This window comes from Erigeron canadensis, chromosome 8 (assembly GCF_010389155.1).
Source record: "Erigeron canadensis isolate Cc75 chromosome 8, C_canadensis_v1, whole genome shotgun sequence".
NCBI classification, from domain to species: Eukaryota; Viridiplantae; Streptophyta; class Magnoliopsida; order Asterales; family Asteraceae; genus Erigeron; species Erigeron canadensis.
This window is the reverse complement of record NC_057768.1, coordinates 46,598,390-46,620,480: the sequence shown is the minus strand read 5'-3', so window position 1 is coordinate 46,620,480 and position 22,091 is coordinate 46,598,390. Positions and strand designations below refer to the sequence as shown.

General features: G+C 30.1%; 2 protein-coding genes across 2 annotated transcripts; both read left to right on the top strand.

Moving 5' to 3' along the window:
• Nucleotides 1–423: 423 nt before the first annotated feature.
• On the top strand, nucleotides 424–5,187 carry LOC122610996 (adenylate isopentenyltransferase 5, chloroplastic-like). Its single transcript, XM_043783949.1, has 2 exons — nucleotides 424–877; nucleotides 4,835–5,187. Exons 1-2 carry the CDS (start codon nucleotides 424–426, stop codon nucleotides 5,185–5,187), a joined length of 807 nt encoding a protein of 268 aa, XP_043639884.1.
• A 2,469-nt stretch (nucleotides 5,188–7,656) lies between these two features.
• On the top strand, nucleotides 7,657–12,264 carry LOC122578545 (DEAD-box ATP-dependent RNA helicase 5). Its single transcript, XM_043750522.1, has 13 exons — nucleotides 7,657–8,299; nucleotides 8,382–8,506; nucleotides 8,816–8,923; nucleotides 9,091–9,171; nucleotides 9,267–9,345; nucleotides 9,473–9,558; nucleotides 9,695–9,751; nucleotides 9,942–10,009; nucleotides 10,124–10,192; nucleotides 10,289–10,382; nucleotides 10,509–10,673; nucleotides 10,814–10,906; nucleotides 12,043–12,264. Exons 1-13 carry the CDS (start codon nucleotides 7,810–7,812, stop codon nucleotides 12,133–12,135), a joined length of 1,608 nt encoding a protein of 535 aa, XP_043606457.1. The 5' UTR covers nucleotides 7,657–7,809; the 3' UTR covers nucleotides 12,136–12,264.
• Nucleotides 12,265–22,091: the final 9,827 nt, after the last annotated feature.

The window sequence follows — 22,091 nt, the reverse complement described above, 5'->3', positions numbered from 1 at the left end:
AATCGAGGAATTGAAGTATGAGTGTGGTCAAATTAAAATCCTAGACTTGGAATATAATAGTCACACTACCAGTTTTAGAAAAGATTTAATAAGTGCATTTCAAAACCTATATAATGAAAATTTGGTTTTTAATAACATTCCATTGATTATGCTAATTAATTTTTATAAGAGAAAATAATGGTGGTGAAATTACTGATTTCTATATATATTTATATATGGCGAATTTATGTTCGTATATATACCCCTTGATTGTTCTACCATATAGACTTGTATGTGGCAAACTGCAACAAGAGTGCAAAAAAGGTATCATTATTATATATATACTCGTATATAATATAATAGTTGTTAGTAGCTAGGGGAACATGATATTTGAATACAAAATCTCATGAGCTTATATGTTTTAATTTGTTACAGGTTATTATCATGGGGTCTCTAGTTCAAAAGCCTCTTGTTGTGTTCATAATGGGGGCCACGGGTACGGGAAAATCACGTCTGTCGGTCGATATCGCAGCCGAATACTCTGGCGAGATTATCAACTGTGATAAGATGCAAGTCTACAAAGGCCTAGACATAGTCACTAACAAAATCCAAGAACATGAAATGAAAGGCGTAAAACACCATTTGCTAGGCGAGTTCGACCCAAACTCTGACTTCACGGCACTAGATTTTTGTAACCGTGCACTAATGGTTATTGAAAAATTGGTGGGCTCGGGAAAATTGCCTGTGATTGTTGGTGGATCGAACTCTTTTATCGAAGCACTCGTTGAGGATCCATGTTTTCGATCTAAATACGAGTGTCGTTTCTTGTGGATTGATGTTTGCCTACCCGTACTGTTCTCGCATGTTCATCAACGTGTAGACCTCATGGTTGATGCAGGTAGCTAGCTATTATATCTATCTATCTTCTATATATCTATATTAAAACAGTAGTTAACCGGACGATTCTAAAACATCCTCAACTTAAAACTATCTTATAACATTGTCACATAAGCTTTAATCTTATGTGGAATGTTTATAAATATTTTGTCAATAATTTAATTATAAAAAAATGAAATAAAACTAATAACTCAAGATATATTAACACTAAAAACTCAATATATTATTTAAACGTGTGATATTTTTTTCTTAGACAAAAATTTTGTTTCCTTACTTTAATTATATTAATATTATATTAATATTAATATCAATCATATTAAGAATGCGATATTATCTACTCAAAAACACATATTTCTTCACCTACTCAATGCATTGTAATTTTGATTTGGCTTTTAATTATCTTTAAAGCTTTTTATCTTTTAGGAATTTCGTTATTTTGATGTAAACTTCATTAAAGTATTTTATTTGAATGAGTATGATGAAACTCTAACGGATTATATATCAATTTATAAAAATAACTAGATTTTTTCTCCCGCACGATGCGCGAGTTGTTTTCAAATATTTTTTAAAGTAAAGTTGATAATACGAATATATATTCAAATGCTTAGCATATGGTTGAAAGGTATAACACTTGGTATATATTTAGTGTCTTCTCTAAATCAATCGTGCAAAAAATTTTATTTTAAAATGCATGAAGAACCTAATATTGAATATGATTAAAACTTGAACATATGTGAAACAAATATGAAGATTTTTTTAACAAACTAAAATAAAAGCAAATTTTATATAAAACTACAATGTTTATATAGGGTTGCTTTTAATTGAGATAAAGCAAAATAATATATTTCCCCCTAAGATTATAAATTGCATTCTTATAATAGAAAAGTATACGTGATATGTAATCCGTCCGTATGCAAAATAAGTTCTTATGTAAAGTAAATGAAGTTAAAGATATTTTGTAAGTTAATATATTATTCATAATTAAGTATAATTTAATTAAATAGGAATCCTATCTATGTTTGTAGTTAAACTTTTACAATTTTGTATATATATATATATAGTCTCTATTTTAATATTTATTTTTTTTATATATATTCTTTCCATAATATGGAGTATTATTTATAGCAATCTAGTTTATATATATATATAAGATAAAAAGTTATGAAAATAAATATGAAGAGGCCATGTAGGAAAACTCCTATGTGGCAAGTTCTAAAGGTAATTTTGAGTTGAGGTGGATAGCTTTATCAAGCTTGGATTCTTACTGTTTTATTATGTATATAGATATAGATATATTGCTATGGTCTTACATTACATTACAATTTAATTTAATTTTACGTTTATTAACATTGCATGAAGTAAAATGTGATATATTAAATAAGAATAATTATAATTACTTATTAATCAATTAATAGTTAAATAATACCGCATACTATCCAATTTGATATTACTGTGGTAACTCGAATGTTAACTGCTAATTACTAACTACTAACTCGTTGTTAAAAATAATAATAATAATAACAATTATATTTTGGATTTTTATATTATAATATATATATATAAATATATTCATTACCGATAAATATAGATTTTTATATATATATATATATGCTTAAAATACAAGTTATAATTGTTAAAAGTTATTATTTATACTCATATAATATAACTAAACAACATGAACAACTTTTTTAAACAACACCACGTCGTGCGGGTAAAAGACCTAGTACGAGTATATATATGTTTTTAATTAATTAGTTACACTACCTTACAAAAATATTAATGTATTTTTTTTTACTATCTACCAATAAACTAAAACAGGAGTAAGACATCTTTTGATCGACACGTGAAGTGTTTCTTAAGCGACATGTGTCAGTTTAAATCTTTATTTATATATTTTTTAGACTTTAAATTCCATATACAAGTAAAGCTTTTAACTATTTAATTAATATATAGATATGGATTCATAATATAATTATTACTCTTATATTAAATATTATATTTATTCATTATTACCATAAATATAGATAATCTATCATCAATTTTATTTTTTGACAACAAATTTAATAATTTAATATATCTACTACAGTATATTAAACTAAAATGGGATTGAGATAATCTTGAAACGACACCTGACGTAATCCTTGATCGACACGTGTCCTTTTAATTAATTTATTTATATTAGAATAGCTTTTTTAATAGTATATAGATTCAATTTCCTTATTATATTTAGAATTAAACTCTAGCTTTTTACTTATAGATACGAAATACATTATAACCGTATTTGATTGATCGTTTTTCCATTAATAAAATTGTCTCATTTTCTTTCTTAATTCTTCATCTCCTATCAATTATATTACTTATAATAATAAGTTATAAGTTACTTATATGATACAATTCATATAACTACCGTACATCGTACGGATATTAGGACTAATAAGTTTATATAAAGATATATGATCATAAAATAATTAAATAGAATTAATAAGACGAAACAAAATAAAGCCGGAGAAAAAATGAAAGTTATTAAGATATTAATTATCAACAATTTAATGAGTCGAATAGTCAAAGTAGTCCAGTAAAACAATGCAATGAAAATATTTATGTCTAAAACTTATTTCATAAATCTTGGGTTTGTTTATGGTTTAATCTATCTATGTCTATATATATAGAGGGAGACAATCAAATAAAAACAATCATAAAGTAAGAATACGGTGAGAACATATAAAAACTACATTTTGATGCATTACAAGTCCATAAAACTAACATAGTATAAAACTAATCATCATTATTTACGCGTTTAACAACACATGTCTATCAAAATCAAGAAAACTATGTTTTTTGTTTTGTGCATCCATCTTGGATCCATATTCATCAAAATGATCCAACAAAAAACGTGATTTTTTCGATTTTGACGGATCAATGTGTTGTTAAACACTTAAATAAAGATAATTAGTTATACATTATGTTACTTTTATGGACTTTTAATGCATCAAAATGATGTTTTTAAGTATTCTCACCGTTCTTATATACTTATATATATGCTAGTAATAAAATCGAAGAAAAGAAAAATATCTTAATTAGTTTTGTACGTGTTTATTCTATATATATATATATTAATAATAATAATAATCTTTTATTATACTAAATCACAGTTGTTCTAATAACTTATTGATCAATCACAGCTCTCGATTTCTTAATATTGACTTTTGTTTTCAATTTTGACTTTAATTTACACTTTTTTGTTTTCCATCACAAATTTACACTTTTTACCCAATAATTTTAATATAATAAATAAATAATAATAACTTATATATATCCAATAGAATAATAGCTAATATTTATCCAATAAAATAATAACTAATATATATCCAATAATATGTTCTATCATATATATAAATTACGATTTCTTAATGTTTACTTTTGTTTTCAATTTTGACTTTAATTTACACTTTTTTGTTTTCCATCACAAATTTACACTTTTTACCCAATAATTTGAATATAATAAATAAATAAATAATAGCTTATATATATCCAATAAAATAATAGCTAATATCTATTCAATAAAATAATAACTAATATATATCATTTTATCATATGTATAAAAATAAATTAAATTTATTGTAAATATATTAAGATTTTAGTAGTGGTTGTATTTGAATTGAATACTCAGTATCTACTTATATCTTTAACTTTTACTTTATAAGTTTTTACGAGTTACATGTATTAATATTTAATATTAATAATGTCGTAAGTCTCGTGTCCAGTGTTAGACACGGGTCTAAAATCTAGTTTTGATACTATATACGTGTTTATTCTAACATAACTCGTATGGTTGCACTATTATTCAGTTAAATGTGCCAGGACTTTATTGTTTTTCGGTATATATATATAAAAGCTAACAGGCCGGGGAAATCTTTAATTCCCTTTTACCGAACATTACTCATATGCGAATATGTAGGACTTGTTGATGAAGTTCGAGCCGTATTTGATCCAATGGCCGACTATGGAAGAGGCATAAGTAAGTCGATTGGCGTTCCCGAGTTGAAAGAATATTTCCAGGCGGAAAGGAACAAAGCAGTAGATCAAGAGACTGCTCGAAACCTACTCCAAGCTGCGATTTCCGACATCAAGGCGAACACATGCAAGCTGATCACTTGTCAGTTATCCAAGATTTATCGACTCAAGGAAGAACTCAAGTGGCCAATCTGTCGTGTGGATGCAACTGCCGTGTTTCAGAAACAAGGCAAGGAAGCAGAAAATGCATGGGAAGAACAAGTTTTAAAACCGTGCTTGCGGAAAATCAATTGGTGATTAATTAAGCATTTTTGACCTTCATTTTCGGGAAGATTATTATGAGTATGATATGAAATAAAGGGATTTTTTGAGGCTTTTTTTTAAAACATTAATTCAAGCATATGCTCATTTTTTTTCGGGAAATTATGTTTCATCATGCAAAAATTTAAAAAGCTACTATAGGCAATTAAGCAGCTAACACATAAAGAGTACTATAAAACACTATTCAAAAAATTATAACTTTCATAATGTAGTGAATTATATTGATCAAAAGGCCTAAGAAAGCTGAAAGTTAAATGTATATATATGATCGCTTGTTGAGTTGTTGGCAACGTATACCTCAAATTAAGTCTATGAAGTCATCATCAAAACTCAAAAGAGAGATGTGTACACGATCGATTGTTTTGTCATTTGCGGGTTACACATTTTTAACATCAATATATATGTAAAGTTACTATTTTACTCTTACCACAAGATTAGGGACCCATGTGTTAACCCAATCACTATGTAAATATATTTCACATTTACTTAACATTATACAATCAATTTATAAAATTCAAGTATATTAATTAGAAAAGGACATGAAATGAGTTATGACATAGGCTCCATTCTTGAGTTTTATTTTGAGAAAATAAGAAAAGAAAGGGTAATAAATTTTTAGTTTTTGTATTATTGAGTTTTTGTTTTAAAAGAAAGGGAAGGGAAAGAAAGAGAAAAATAGAGTGTTTTGATCCCAAAACTTTCGTGCCACTTTTGGCAAGATTTGGAAGGAAAAATGGTTAAATTATTATTATACCCCTCAAACTTATATAAAGGTTTTAATTACTACAAGGTTATAAATGTAAAATTGTATCTTTTTACCCTTTCTTTTCCTTCCCTTTTAACTCAAGAATACATTCAACTATCAACTTTCTTTTCTTTTCTTTCAACTCGAGAATGCCTCTTTTTTATGTAATTTTCTATCCTTTCTTCCCCTATTCAATCTTCTCCTTTCTTTTCTTTTAATAAAAACTCAAGAATAAAGTGATAAAGTAACTATTTTTTTTAAATGAAAATGGTAGAAATCTTATTCTTAAATGAACATCAAACATAATTATATAACATGTATAATAATTTTTGTTATTTTGATAATTAGCAAAAAGTAAATAACAATTTTATTAACAAACTATGTTATTAAAACATACATAGTATTCAAAAGATTTAGATTTCGTTTGGTTAAAATAAAATTTTGAATTTAATTTAATATAACTAAATATGTATTTGACTAGAGACACTCTCGGTCTTACCCAAGGTCTTGAGTTCGATCCTTATAGATGGCAAAACATTAGGTTTTTCTCTCTGAATACTTGTAACGGCTGAATGTCGTATACGGTGAATGTTCTATACGGTGAGGTTTCTCTGATATCAAATACCGATTGAATGTTAAAAAAAAAACAATAAAAGTATAAAATTTAACTGAATGAAGGGTATAAAATGTAAAAAGAAAAAGATTTAATTGCAATTATAATCAAATTGATCAGTTAATGCCTTAATCAGTTGACAAGTTGACAACCCATTAATTGTAGTTTAAGGTGTTTTCCTTGGAAGGAGATTCCCTCAAGTTGAAATAACTTGATGGATAAAGTTAGAAGAATCATAGCCGTTAGATTAAAACCAAAGGTCAAGATTTAATGATGATCATTGAATTTTGGCTCTTGATTTTAATCCAAGGGCCATGATTTTTCTAACTTGACTCAAGTTGGTATCATAACTTAAGAGAATCCTCATCAGTAGAGTGATCTTTGGTGTTATCATAGTCCATTGATTTGACTATTCATAATGACACTTTTCTTTTTAATTAGCTATAAAAACTTATGTCCTACATCTATTAGTTCATGATATTCATCATTAAATGATGAGATGTAATAAAAAACAAGTTTATCTAATTTAATTTAATTTAATTTATCATCCACTTTGCCGCCACTTTCCCATCACAAATGACGTATTATACGGGTAACGTAACATATTTACATATTTTGTAAAACTTTCTATTTATGTAATTACATTTTAAGAACATGATTAACCATAAGATTGTACACAACATATTCCGATACACTTTACTTAGACTTGGTAAATTTTTTTAATATAGTTTTATATGATAATGAATGCTAACCAGTGGAGTTATCTTTATTTTTATCATAATTCATTGATTTGACTCTTCATAATGACATGTTTTATGTTTTTTTTTAATTAGCTATATCAACTTATGTCCTACGTCTCGTTGATCATGATATTCATCATTAAATGATGTTTTGTGTTAAAACAATTTTATCTAATTTAATTTATCATCCACTTTCCCGTCATAAATGACTTATTATTCGGGTAAGATGTTAGTTTTTTTTTTTCTTTCTTTTTGAACGTTTTGAAATTTATATTTAATTTAATTTATACTCACGCCTCACAAAGTTTCAGAAAAATAAATACTGCAGGGCAGATTCGGTAACTTTGATTATAAACAAAGTCCACCAACCTCTAAAACCCTAAAATTTGCTTTCCCCTCAAACATCTCTTCAGCCTCTCTCCGCCATTTTCAGTTTCTTGTGGCCACAAACCTTTTATTATCATAAACCAAGAAACTGATTTCCTTCTTCTTCATTCATCATGCCAACAATCAACGATTCCACTACTAAATCTGAAAAGAAACAAAAAAACAAAAGAAAGCTTCAAGACCCAGAACAAGAAGAAGCTGCTGAAATAGTCCAAGAACCACCAAAAAAAGAAAAGAAAAAGAAGAAAAAAGAAAAGAGTGAAAAGATTCAAGATTTTGTTAATGGGGATGAAACCCTTAATGGGTCTGAAGAATTAAGTGAGAAAAAGAAGAAAAAGAAACAAAAGAAAGAAGCAGAAGAAGAAGAAATCAAGAAAATTGGTGTTGATGAAGTTAGGGAAACTGAAGATAATGTTGTGGTTTCAGGGAAAGATATAAATGATATAAAGTATAAACCCTTGAAATCTTTTTCAGAATCAAAGCTATCTGATCAATTATTGGAATGTTGTAAAAATTTTAACAAGCCTTCACCAATTCAGTCAAATTCTTGGCCTTTTCTTTTACATGGCCGTGATTTTATCGGTATTGCGAAAACTGGGTCAGGTAAAGTTTCAATCTTTTTTAGGAAAATTGGATTGTACAGTTGTGATTTTGTGTTTTGTGATATGGGTTTTGAATTGATTAGGGAAAACATTGGCTTTTGGAATACCTGCTATGAATCATATCTTGAATAAGAGGAAAAATATGAATGCCAAGAAAGTTATTCCGCTTTGTCTCGCACTTGCACCGACACGAGAACTTGCTCAACAGGTGTGCAACACTTTATTGTTTGTATGTTAGCCATAGCCCTAATGTTTATATAGTGATTGGTATAAGTTTATTAGATGGTTTTGATGTTCAACAATTGTTCTTTCTCTGTTTTTTGGTGTTTGGCTAAATTATGCATGATCAAAACTTGTTGTCACTACTTTCATAAGATTTTATATGATACGATAAGTACAAGTATATAGTTATCATCACTTTCAACCTGAAGAGCATAATGTTGTTTTAGTTCTATTCATTCATTCGACGGTTTGTTTTCTCAAAAGCAGTTTGGCTAACTGTGGTGCGTTTTTGCAGATTTATGATGTCATATCTGAGGCTGGGAAACCAAGTGGTATTCGATCAGTTTGTGTATATGGAGGAACTTCTAAAGGGCCTCAAATATCTGCTCTAAAATCTGGCGTGGTAAGATAACATATCAACACCTCTGTACATCATTTGTGTAAATGATACACTTAGCTTTTATCGGCCTCTTACATTAATGTTACTATTCATTATTTCAACTTTCAAGTATCACTTATTGCATTCTTTACTTTAAATTTGAATTGAATCAATCACTCTGTCATTCTCAGGATGTTGTTGTTGGAACTCCCGGGCGTTTGAAGGATTTAATAGAAATGGGCGTATTGCAGCTACAGGAGGTTTCTTTTGTGGTGAGCACATCTTAGGTTACTTGTATGTGTATGTCTGTGCATATTGTCTGCTCGGGTACTCAATGAGTAATGTCTGTAACTGACTCTTCTAACAGGTACTTGATGAAGCAGATCGGATGCTTGATATGGGATTCGAACCAGAAGTTCGATCTATTCTTAGCAAAACAAGTTCAGGTACGTCACCATTTCTCGTTCAGAGTGTAGAATTTTTGACTACCATTGGTTTCTTCCTTTGATGCTTTGTAGTATCTGTACTGTAGTTCTTATATCTTTTTTCATGTTAACTTTTCAATATCTGTAGTTCGTCAAGTTGTAATGTTCAGCGCAACATGGCCTTTAGCAGTTAATCAGCTTGCTCAGGAATTTATGGATCCAAATCCTGTTAAGGTGATCTTTGGTAGCCTTATTCTCTACATACATGTGTAATGTTGACACTTGATAAAAAGTTATATTTTCCATTGCAGATAATTGTACTTCGATATGCTACAATTCTCCATTGTTTTAACGTGTTTTTTGCTGTCAGGTTGTTGTAGGATCAGAGGATTTAGCTGCCAATCATGATGTCATGCAGATAGTGGAGGTAATTTCCGTTTCATGTTTATATACTCCTTTTGGACTCTATATATGAGTTCCTCTGAACTTGTATACACATGTTCAATGCTTGTGTTGATGCTTTTAGCTTTCTTTTTGCTTAAAAGATTGTTGCTTTTTCCTATAAACTCGTATACTCATGCATATAGACCCTTGATATTTCTTGCTAATAAATGTAGGTCTTGGAAGATCGAGCACGTGATGAACGTTTAGTTACATTGCTAGAGAAATACCACAAGTCAAGAAGGTTTTCTATCTTGCTATTACCTTTTTTGTTATCTCTTGTGTTTTGATATGATAGCATTCAACTTGTATTGTATAAACTTTATTTTCATTACTAATTCTAGGCTTAATCTTTCAGGAATAGAGTTCTGGTATTCGTTTTGTACAAGAAGGAAGCATCCCGAGTTGAGAATATGTTGCAAAGAAGGTGCCATTTTACTGTCTCATGCTTATATTATATACATATATTTGTAGACATTAAATGTGTTTGTAACACAAAAATGATTTATTCTTGATTTTATAGAGGTTGGAAGGTTGTTTCTATAAGTGGTGATAAACAACAAAGGGCTCGTACCGAAGCTCTCCAGCTATTCAAGGATGGCACCTCTCCACTACTGGTGAGTGAATTATTTTTCCTGCTTATGATTGTAACTATGTAACCCTGAACTTGTGATTCAGAATCTCCGTTGTTGATTTGCAAATTTTCATTTTTAACACTATTCTTGAATATGGCATGTCTGCAGATAGCTACGGATGTAGCTGCTCGAGGGTTGGATATTCCAGATGTTGAAGTTGTAATAAATTACAGCTTCCCGTTGACCACCGAGGATTACGTCCACAGAATTGGAAGAACAGGACGTGCTGGTAAGAAGGGTGTTGCACATACCTTCTTCATGAAGGAAAATAAGGTAATCTTAACATCGCTTGCATTCTTCAACTACCACTACGATATCACCTCTGCACAGTCGAAGTCCAGGGTGTGGATGGTTTCTTGCCTTCTTGGTGTGTTTGAGCATGTTCTAATTTTTGCAATCAATATGCACTTCAGGCACTTTCTGGAGAGCTGATAAATGTTCTTAGAGAAGCAGGGCAAAATGTACCTGCCAACCTTTTGAACTTTGGTACTCATGTTAAGAAAAAGGTTTGTGTTTCTTTCTTCCTCTTGAGACATCAGTATTTGGCTTCAATGTTATCTTTACTATATATATCAAAGTACTCATTATAGCACAAGGAATGCCTCCTAAAAGGCTTTTTTCCCTTTGATGCCACATTATCGCCACATCACTTTCTATTATTCTCAGTATCTTTCTTTTTCGTCAAGGGTATGCAGCCTTTCCCTTTTCCTTGTCTTTCCTTCTGTTTTTCTTGAATTAACTTATCAACTTAAGTTCAAATATATATTTAAATGTTTAACTTACATTTAATTAAATCATCCATAAAACATAAATAGTTCTTTTTAACCGTTTTCATTTTAATGTTTCAGTCAACCAACGAACCTTTAAAAGTTGTTTTTTTAAACATCATGTAACTGGAATAAACTTAGAAGGTTTGAAATTTGATATATAAAAAAACAAAAGTAAAGACAGAAGGAAAGTATTACGAATTAAATTGGATTGTTTGATGTGTATATATTTGTCAACTAAAAAGAAAAAACTAAAATGGCGAATAAAATTGAAGTAAATGTGTTGTATTCATATATGATGGTAAATTTAATTATTCAAGTCGGTATCTGATGTGTAGTAAATATAGTTTCTGTTGAGATATATATTAAAGTCGATATTTGATGTGTCTATAAGATGATGAAAAATAAAATAAAAAATTTATTTAATTAATAGCCAATAAAGGCTAGTTTAGGGAAGAATTCAAGGGGGAAGCCAAATGAAGTTTTCACCCAACAAAATTAAAAATGTAGGAGAGACTCATGAAATGGTTTATCCAAAACTTGTTACAGCTTTTCCTTAGTTCCCCGTGGGGAGATCATGCATTCCATATAGCCTTATGTAAGTCTTGGTTCAGATGACCTTAAAATGTAATTCCTTGTTAGCTCAAATGATCCTTGTAAGTGGTTCAATATCTTTCGATTTACCCATGTAATAACATTGTATGGGTTTAATAAACATTTTATAGTGACTTACCTCATGAAAGAACATTATGCATTGATTGCGGATTTCCAGATTTTGTATTTACTTTAGTGGTTTCTTATATATATTTAATTATGAATTCAGAGTTTAATTTCCATGAGATTGAAAACCACTATCCTTTGTATTGTGGATGCAGGAGTCAAAGCTGTATGGAGCCCATTTTAAAGAGATATCTGCAGATGCACCTAAAGCCACCAAGATTACATTTGGCTCAGATGATGAAGACTAACTTACCAAAAACAAAATTTCTCAATATTTTTTTGCTCAAATATTTTATAATTTAGTGTAATATCTGAAATGAAATGATTTTGATACTATTATTGCAGTTCATCTAATAGCATCTATATGATTAATTTAAGTCCTTGTAACCCTGCTTAGCGATTTATTATTGTTATTTTGTCCAAACATGAGATGCTATACTTGACATGGACTTGAATCCACTTGACTATGTAGTTTTGACATCTTAAACCTTCCAGATGTTGGAACTACATCTGAATGAAGTTCAAAACAAGCGCACACCTTCTGATCTCATCTAAGTAATACCGAGATAATTTCAAATGACCTTGAATGCTTTACGGCAACAGATTGGGCGGAGACCTTGACAAAGACTGGTGAGTGTGAAATTGGAAAAAGTCATTGCTAGGATTGGTTTTTTGGGGTTAACTTTGAGGTTGGAGACGTTGAGGTTATGCAGTCAAACACTGGGGTTAACTTTGAGGTCAGAGCACTTTGTGAAAAGAGCAACTCATGTTCCCTGTTTCTTGGTACAATGTAAATTATTTAGTAAATACTAAAAAAGAGTCGATGAATGATGCAATGTTAATGCTCATTGAGATCAAGTGTCCAAAAATATTGCTCTCACCAATGCCAGTACCATAAAAACGCACCGTGAAGTGCACAACCAAACTGCCAAAGTTACTAGGCTATTTCTCTAGTCAACCAACACTAAAACCAAATGAAAATAAAATCAAGTAAATGAGGGCGCGTTTGGTTCACGGAATGTTTTTGGGAGGAATGAAATCTTTCAATAGAATTGGAATTTGAAGGCATGAAATTTGACGGAATGTTTTTAAATTTTTGAAAATTCAAGTGATGAATGGAATGAGATTTCTTCCCCCACCCTCAAGGAATGGAGATTCCATCAAATAAAGGAATGTTTACATTCCAATGGAATCATATTCCTTCATCTTTGAACAACCAAACACACTAAGGAATGGAATCTCATTCCAATTTCATCAAATTCCATTAGAATCTGTGAACCAAACGCGACCTGATATGTCCTATAGCTCCCTGTTTTCACTCATTGGTTGTACCTTGATCTGGAGCAGGGGTAAACACCTGCACAATCAACGCTACTAATTCTTCAACACTTTCTCCTAATTGCAAGTCAAGATTCTCAATGAGTGGGTCAATTCCCGCAGATGAAGTCGGCCTAATGTTGATAATAGCAGCAATTTCAGATTTGGTAAGCTTGTATGGTTTACTTTTATCTTTAAAATCGGCAATGCTGTCTCTTGTTTGACTACTAGAAACATTATGTTCCAGGTAGTCATAGACCTTAGACCTTGAATTCTGAAAGTGCTACGGGAGCAAGAACCCTTGTAGGGTCTTTTCCAGCCCCTCTAGATCGTAAAAATTCAAGTACTTCAAAGTTTGTAAGGGGGCCTGCATTTTCCGACAGTTGTACAGTGCAACCTTTTAATGCATATATTGTTGTGTATGGTAAAATTGTGTTGTGTAGGGATCATTTCCCTTTCCTTAATGATTCGCATTGCTAGAAACTGGTAACCTGAGGCGAATGCATTCAAATTTAATGAGATGAACAGAATTGACTCTCCATTCGTGGTTATTTATCTTGGTCTAATCGTTTCCACACACACAAAAAAAAGGTACCGCTTACACAATTTATTTAAAAAAAATGTAAGAATATTACTGTATTAATCTTTATCTTTATCTTTACTCCTATATATTACTTAGGGTAAATTACACTTTTCGTCCTTGAAGTTTTGCACTTTTTGTCCTTAACTTTTTTTATTACAATTTTAACCTTAAAGTTGGCAGAATTTTTCAATTGACGTCCTTTGGCCAAACGGTGTTAAGTTTCAGCCGATAAGTCCCACACGTGCAAAACACGTGAGGGACTGAAAGTGCAAAACGTGAAAAGTTCAGGGACGAAAATTGAAATTTACTTTATCAATTGTCATCATCTTCATCTTCTCCGGCTGAGTGGCCGGAAAATTCGCCAGAAAACTTAAAATGTTGATATCTCATTCGTTTCTTCGAATTAAACCACGAAACCACCACTAAACTTCTCAAAATTAATTTCCGCACGAATCCTAACCAAAAGATTTCAGATTCAATACTTGCCGGAAAACTCAAAATATGAAACCGTATTTGGCTTTTCATTAGCCCATGCTGAAAAAGTTAAATATGTAACTTATTAGTGTGGCAATGGACAACCCCATGCTCGAACAACTAGTCATGTGATAAGCAGATACATAATGAAAAACATTATTTTAAAAATTCTCTGTATCGTTGCAATATTTTCTTTTTATAGAAATCCTTATGTTTACATGTTTGCATCTTTTTGCAAATTAAAAATTTGAGGTTCTGGTAAGTTTTTTGTATATCTTAGATGCATCTTTGCCTCTTTTGTGACTAGTGAAGTGGGGGGAGTTTTCTTTATCAAATTCTTGCTTACAAACTGTAGGTTTTATGTTCCAGTAAAGTTTTTGGTAATTTACTATTTATCAATGTGTATCAAATTTTATTCCTTGCATGTAGGCACACATATATCAAGAGTAAAAGAATATTATAGATTTGTATGTCATGCTTCTAAGATTTTCAAGGTAATTTAAGATGGTCACTTTGTAACTTCATGCCAATGCTTTTTACTAATTGCTGTTATGTTCACTATTAATTTTTGTTTAAATTTTAAGCTTGGTAATGGATACTATAAGATTCCATCTTGCCTACCTAGCTTTATGTTCAAAGGAACGAACATATAGCAAGAAGGTGAATATGGTTCATTTGTTTTTAGCTGTGTCTTATGTTGTATCTTGTTGGCTGGTTAAAGCTTGACGGAAAGCGGGAAAGGCATTACATATTTACCTTTTTCAGCAATGACGTGTGGTGATATACATTTTGAGTTTTCCGGCAAGTGTTGAATCTGAAATCTTTTGGTTAGGATTGATGCGGAAATTAATTTTGAGAAGCTTGGTGGTGGTTTCGTGGTCTAATTCGAAGAAACAAGTGAGATATCGACATTTAAGTTTTCTGGCGAATTTTCCGGCCACTCATCCGGAGAAGATGAAGATGATGACAATTGATAAAGTAAATTTCAGTTTTCGTCCCTGAACTTTTCACGTTTTGCACTTTCAGTCCCTCACGTGTTTTGCACGTGTGGGACTTAACGACCGAAACTTAACACCGTTTGGCCAAAGGACGTCAATTGAAAAATTCTGCCAACTTTAAGGTTAAAATTGTAATAAAAAAACTTTAGGGACGAAAAGTGTAAAAGCTGCCAACTTCAGGGACGAAAAGTGTAATTTACCCTACTTACTTATTATTACTCATATATAATGGAGGAAACCCTTTTTAAATCTCAAATTACAACTTTAAACTACCTAAATTACCCCTATTATTTATTCACTAATTTAAACATGTCTACCTAATATACCTATAATACCCTTAAATCTCAACCACTCATTTTTTTCTCTCTCCTCAAATCTTAACCACTCATTTTTTATCTCTCTTCCATAAATCATTTTATTCCTCTAATTCATTCATAATCTTTTATCTAAAAAACCGTATATCGATAAATTATAAAAATGATATGGGTGTTCTTAAAATTTCATGTTCTTTCATTAGAGATGTCATTCGATATACTTTCGACGAATTTTTAAATTCGTGGGAGAAGCCCGCACGACTAAGACATTTGGCTATCACACTCTATGACTTATCACCTTATCATCTCACCGACACATTGCGCGGGCACTATGTTCGTATTATATAATCACGGAAGGATCTTACAGCACATTGAGAGGATACAAGGTGATATCCAAAAGCTGCAACACAATCCCAACTAAAATCATATGTGCTTGAGTCTAGTGAATTTAGGGAAAACTTCAACCCTTAAAAAAGACTTTAAGTTGCAACATAAACATGTATCTCAAACATCCGCAGAATGTATTATGACGAGGTCTTGATTTGATATAGTAATAATTATATTATACGCAATAGCCATTATATAATTTATTTATCACACTATAATAATATTTATCGATCAATGCAAACAAAGCAAAAATTAAATTTATGAAATTAAGGTAGAATTAAAAGTTAATTAATTGATTAAGATGAAAAATTGGACGAATACCTGAGTAGTAGTAGTATTAGTAGGTAGTAAGGTACACAAAGAGCAGCGATGAAAATTCCTCGGAGAAGAAATAGCAACCAGTAACTCTGGTACGGCTTTTTAAATGGTGTCTAATTTATTTTAATTTTTTCTCTAGTTTTAGGCTTATTTGATATTAGTTTTTGATTGTCCTCACACTTTTTCTTATTTGTCACATTCTCCGACATTCTCCTCATTTTACAAGATTTTTAATGATTTAATTAAATAGAGTTATTGATTTTTACTTTTAATGAAATAGAATTATTGATTGATACAGTTGTGATTTTTTCCCTATATTTGTGGATAGTATCTTCATCATTAATGTAATTCAATATTTCAATATATTTTTTCTTTTCATTAACGACAATTGTCAATAATTTATTCTACAATCATAATAGGCTCTTTTTAAAACTCCTTATTACTCCATAATAAACACATTTTTTGGTTTTATTAATTTATAATAAAACTTGATGCTTAAATTTGCATAATCATCATAGGGCTATCATCATTTATTAAAAGAAACTAAAGGTTTGATTTTTGTTTTTCAGTTTTTTCTATTAATCCATAATGTAAAAGATTGAAAATTTTTCCTTAAAGTTTACGGTGATAACAACAAAGTGATTAATTACTTTTGCTTATTTATCAATGTTAAATATATAATTTTTTTTAAGTGTTATGTAAATTCATCCCATTTTATCTTACTTGACATTTTTAGTTAGCAAATTTAAATTTTCAAATATATATTGTGTGTCAACATGCGATTTAACTATTTATACAACCAACTGAGTTGGATAAGTGGTTAGAGCCTTTGTCTCTGGAGACAGAAGTTATGGGTTTGATCCTCATGCTCAACATGCTGGAGGTCATTTTCTATCTTTGGTAGAACCTGAAAACAGTTTCTCTACCTTTGGTATGGGTAAGGCTGTGTATATCTCAACCTCCCCATACACCGTCGAAGACGGTATTTGTGACCCAAAACCCGTAAAAGACGGCATTAGGAGTTACTTTTTTTTATACAATCAATATATAGATGTATATATCGTTCTATATAACTAAGAGATGATATGCTTTTTCTTATGTGACATTTTTAGTTTGTTGTCACATTAGAATTTTAATGATTTGTTCATTTTTTCCTACTTTTTTCAAATAAATTGCTATATATTTGTGTTCATATATATAATCTTAATCATCAATCATAATACTAGTCATTAATATTTTTATTTTTATCTATTTTTCTATATACTAATAATTAAGTTAATAATTAACTAATAACTAATTTTATTTTTATTTGATTGACTTCAAGCTATGCATCAAGATATTAGTTCAATTTCTATATCCTGCATATACGTATACAATACAAGATACAAGATATATATTAATATTTCTTTGCTTTTAAAATATTATTTTGTTACTTCCTTTTCAAGATCATGATATATTATAACTTAGTCTTTTTTTTTATCAAATAATATTGCAAAATAGAATAATTTTTTCTCTTCTTAAAAATTAACCTTTTCATTTTATGCTTTATGCATTAAATTTGAATTTATATTGATGGTTTATTTATTAAATATATTTTATATACTTTATTCCTTGATTTCATTTGCTATTACATGTTTGCATAATGTAAACATTATAAAAAAAACAAGATCATTGATTAGTACTTTATTAATATATATTCATTTATAATGTATCTAATTTACATAAGTAAATTTGCATTTGAACACATTGTTCTTACGTTATTGTATTATTATACTTTGAATATGGAAGATGTATTATTTATTTTTAACAAGACAATAATTATTCACCATGTAACGCATGGGTTTAATCTTGTATTACAATAAACCAGTAATTTATTTTAATCGAGGGGATGATGACAACTAATCTATAATTTATGTCTATAATCTAAATATAATCTAAATCCAAACTACCTTATAAAACATTTATCCTCTCTCATTTTCTCAAAAAAAAAAAAAAACTTGATCTACCCAAATTACTCCTCTATTTTATCAATTAGTTCGAAACTTCGAATGCCGCCTCCTAATATACCAATAATACTCTTAAATCTCAACCACTCATTTTTTTCTCTCTCCTACCACTCATTTTACTCTCCCTTCTCTATAATTATTTTATTTCTCTAATTCATTCAAAATCTTTGATCTCAAAAACCGTACATCGATAAATTATAAAAATTGTACGGATGTTCTTAAAATTTCATGATCTTTGATTCGAGATGTCATTCGAAGTACTTTCGACGAATTTTTAAATCCGAGGATGGAGCCCGTCAGGTAGATCACCCTCATCACCGATCACCTCTATGACCTATCACCCCCGTCATCTCACCGCCACACCGCGTGGGCATTTGGCTAGTACCTGATAAAGCAAATCCCTCCTTTTTCTTATTAAATTTTAAGTCTTTTATATGACTAAAACACCTATACATAAAACCAAACATCTTCACACATATCTCATACTTCATAAATGCCCCTTTTCATTAACTATACTATTTTTTTACGTTAACTACCTTTACATTAATAACTACACCGTTAATGCCACTATCACCCGTCATCTCCGTCCTGCCGCCGCATTGCGCCGATACCCCTCTCGTCTATGTTATTACAGAGTATATAATTCAATTATTATTATTATTTGACTATAATCTATCTTACTATTACACTTAACTACTCGTACATTTTATGATGGCTTGGATTTGGGCTTTTGGGGAGACTCAAGTTCAAATTTTAAAAAACAAGTTTTTTCTTAATATGTTATCATGACTTTGGGCGAACCATTAAGGATTTTTTTTTTTCTCTTATTAGGCATTAGGTGAAGGGCGATCTAATATGGGCTCGGTTAAGATAATATAATCTAAACCATCCGTTATGATATTTGATCTGCATCTTCAACAAAAAAAGCTGTTAAAATAAATATAAAAATAAAATTTTGATTTTTGTTGACCCGATCAGATACAACCGATTCTTGACCAAATCCGATCGACTTTTGACCAATACGACCAAGTTTGACCAAAGTTGACCTGAGTCTGTGATGTTTCTCGATTTTTAGTCCAAGTATGTCAAACTCGTCTCTGTAGCTTACAGATATACGAGTCGATTAGAAGAAATCGATTGTATCGGTCGATTTTTACGACACTAGTTTTACTAATAGCCACCGACCTCATTGGCACTGTTTAAAGTATTTTATCCCTCTTTATAAGCTACACACATTTGGTATCTCCAAAATGTCTTAACCTATTAATAACTCTTAAACTAAAGTACACGCTGTTAAAAAAACCCTAAGATACATGATTTAGTAGAAAAAACTTATAGCATATATGTTTTCTTAAAATAACTATATTATCATTTTTACATGAATTGTGTTTACATCAATAACCCATGTATCAAAAGAGTAACTGCAGTATGAAGACAACTATTAATTATCGTAAAAGTAATTATTGTAGAAAAGGGTATTATTAGTTTTTGAGTGAATGCAGATTAAAAATTATTAATTAATGATAATTTAGGAACAAATTTTTAGACACCAACTTTATATTGTTGAAAAAGATGGTTCAAATGCTTTATAAAGAACTAGACGCAACCCACGTGATGTGGCGGTAATGGTGGTGGTGGTGTGGTTATTGATATAAAGGTAATTGATATGAAAACGGTAGTATAGTTTTTTCAAGAGTTGGGTATAGATTTAGTAAATTATTTAATTAAGAGTAATTTAGGAATTATAAATGAACTTTTGAAAAAATAAGGATATTATGGGTTTTTTATGTAATCATTCAAGTATTTCAATAAAAAAAAAAAAAAAAAAGAAAGTCTTGTCTTAACGTTATATGTCTGGAAACAATGAGTTATTTACCAAACACGTGTGAAAATTTTGTGTTACGCATAATTTATAACAATTATTACTATATTTACATATAGGATATTCAGATCTTAAAATCCTATCTATTTATCTATCTATAATCTATATGCTAATTAATAAAAGGAGTAACAAATTCTAACAAATTGTCAGTTAATCGATTGAACTACACACTATATAAGCCACCCTATGGCCACATTACTATCCATGTTAAACCTTTTAATCAAAGACATATCACATATGATATATGTACAGGATCATATTTTCTTCATAATTACGTACGACCAACAAATTAAATGAAATATATGTGAATAAGATATATATATATATATATATAAATAATTTAATGCATAAAACACGCAATAACTCAAGCACAGCGAAAATTAAACAAAATGAAATTAGATATTTTTGGTATTTTCTGGATTTTATGAAATAAACAACAAAACATGACGATAAATAAAAGGATAGATAAAAGAATCCACCACCAAGATTCGTAAAGGCCAAGCCACCGGAATCAAGGATAAATGAAACACTCCGACTCACCACTATTTTTGATAAAGATCTAGCCACCACAAACTCAGATAAAGGAATCGAAGATTTAAGATCTCACCACTATCTTTGATAAAGGACGAACCACCACAAATATAGATAAAGGGATCACTCAAAACCACCAAGATCAAAGATCTATAAAGGTAAATGAAGATTTTGGATAAGAAATAAAGGCTGCTCTATTAATTTCATTCAACAACATAATCTGCCTATCCCTCCTAGCATTATGAGCTTCTTCTAACGTCATATTTCTTCTAAAAGCCATTAATCTTCAACAAAACAATACCAACAATAACAGATCTAAACAAAACGTACTACAACTCCAACAGATCTAATCTGACCCAACTAACCAAACAATAACCAAGGACTAAAAGAATAAGAAACCTTTTTGAAACCTGTCTCTGATAGCAAATTTGATGCGTAAAACACGCAATAACTCAAGCACAACGGAAATTAAACAAAATGGAATTAGATCTTTTTGGTATTTTTTGGATTTTATGAAATAAACAACAAAACAAGACGATAAATAAAAGGATAGATAAAAGAATCCACCACCAAGATTCGTAAAAGACAAGTCACCGGAATCAAGGATAAAAGGAAACACTCCAACCCACCACTATGGTTGATAAAGGTCTAGCCATCACAAACTCAAATAAAGGAATCGAAGATTTATCTATCAAATTGTCACATATATTAATCGATTGAACTACACACTATATAAGCCACCCTATAGTCACATCACTATCCATGTCAAACCTTTTAATCAAAGACATATCACATATGATATATGTACAGGATCATATTTTTTTCATAATTACGTACGACCTGCAAAATTAAATGAAATATATGTGAATAAGATATATATATATATACACTCCTTAATTAAAAAAAACCACCTGTTGAAAAAAAAGAGTTGCAAAATTACCAACATGCCCTTTATTTGCCAAAAGTTTCGTTCGAATTTCTTTTACCCTTCATTCATTTATTCTGCCAAGTGTTTTTATTTCTCCAACCGTGTTTATAGCCCTCCTCCATTCCCCTTCACGCCTGTCCATTCTTTTGGAACTCTCAACCCAATTAATATTAACATGGAAGATATATGTAAGAGCTAGACTCTTTATCGATCTTCTACCCATTCAAAAGTACTATCGATGCCCCCTTTGGTGGTGAGGTAATATATAATTTGTTGTTGTTTTTCAAAAACTATGAAATCTGTATTAACAATCACCATGTGATTTTTTTTTTCAAAAGCTACTCCATCCATGGCTGTCACATGTTCTTCATCAGCAAAGCTCAATGTCACTCATATTCCTTTCAGCGTGTCTGCCCCTTCGGTGATGAGGTAATAGCTAATTTGTTTTTGTTTTTGTTTTAAAGTT

Bases quoted from the DNA above. Each gene is read 5' to 3' on its own strand.
- LOC122610996 (XM_043783949.1), top strand. From the start codon at position 424: ATGGGGTCTCTAGTTCAAAAGCCTCTTGTTGTGTTCATAATGGGGGCC. The intron at 878-4,834 runs GTAGCTAGCTAT...GCGAATATGTAG, and splicing joins AGACCTCATGGTTGATGCAG to GACTTGTTGATGAAGTTCGA.
- LOC122578545 (XM_043750522.1), top strand. From the start codon at position 7,810: ATGCCAACAATCAACGATTCCACTACTAAATCTGAAAAGAAACAAAAA. The intron at 8,300-8,381 runs GTAAAGTTTCAA...TGAATTGATTAG, and splicing joins TATTGCGAAAACTGGGTCAG to GGAAAACATTGGCTTTTGGA. The intron at 8,507-8,815 runs GTGTGCAACACT...GCGTTTTTGCAG, and splicing joins CACGAGAACTTGCTCAACAG to ATTTATGATGTCATATCTGA.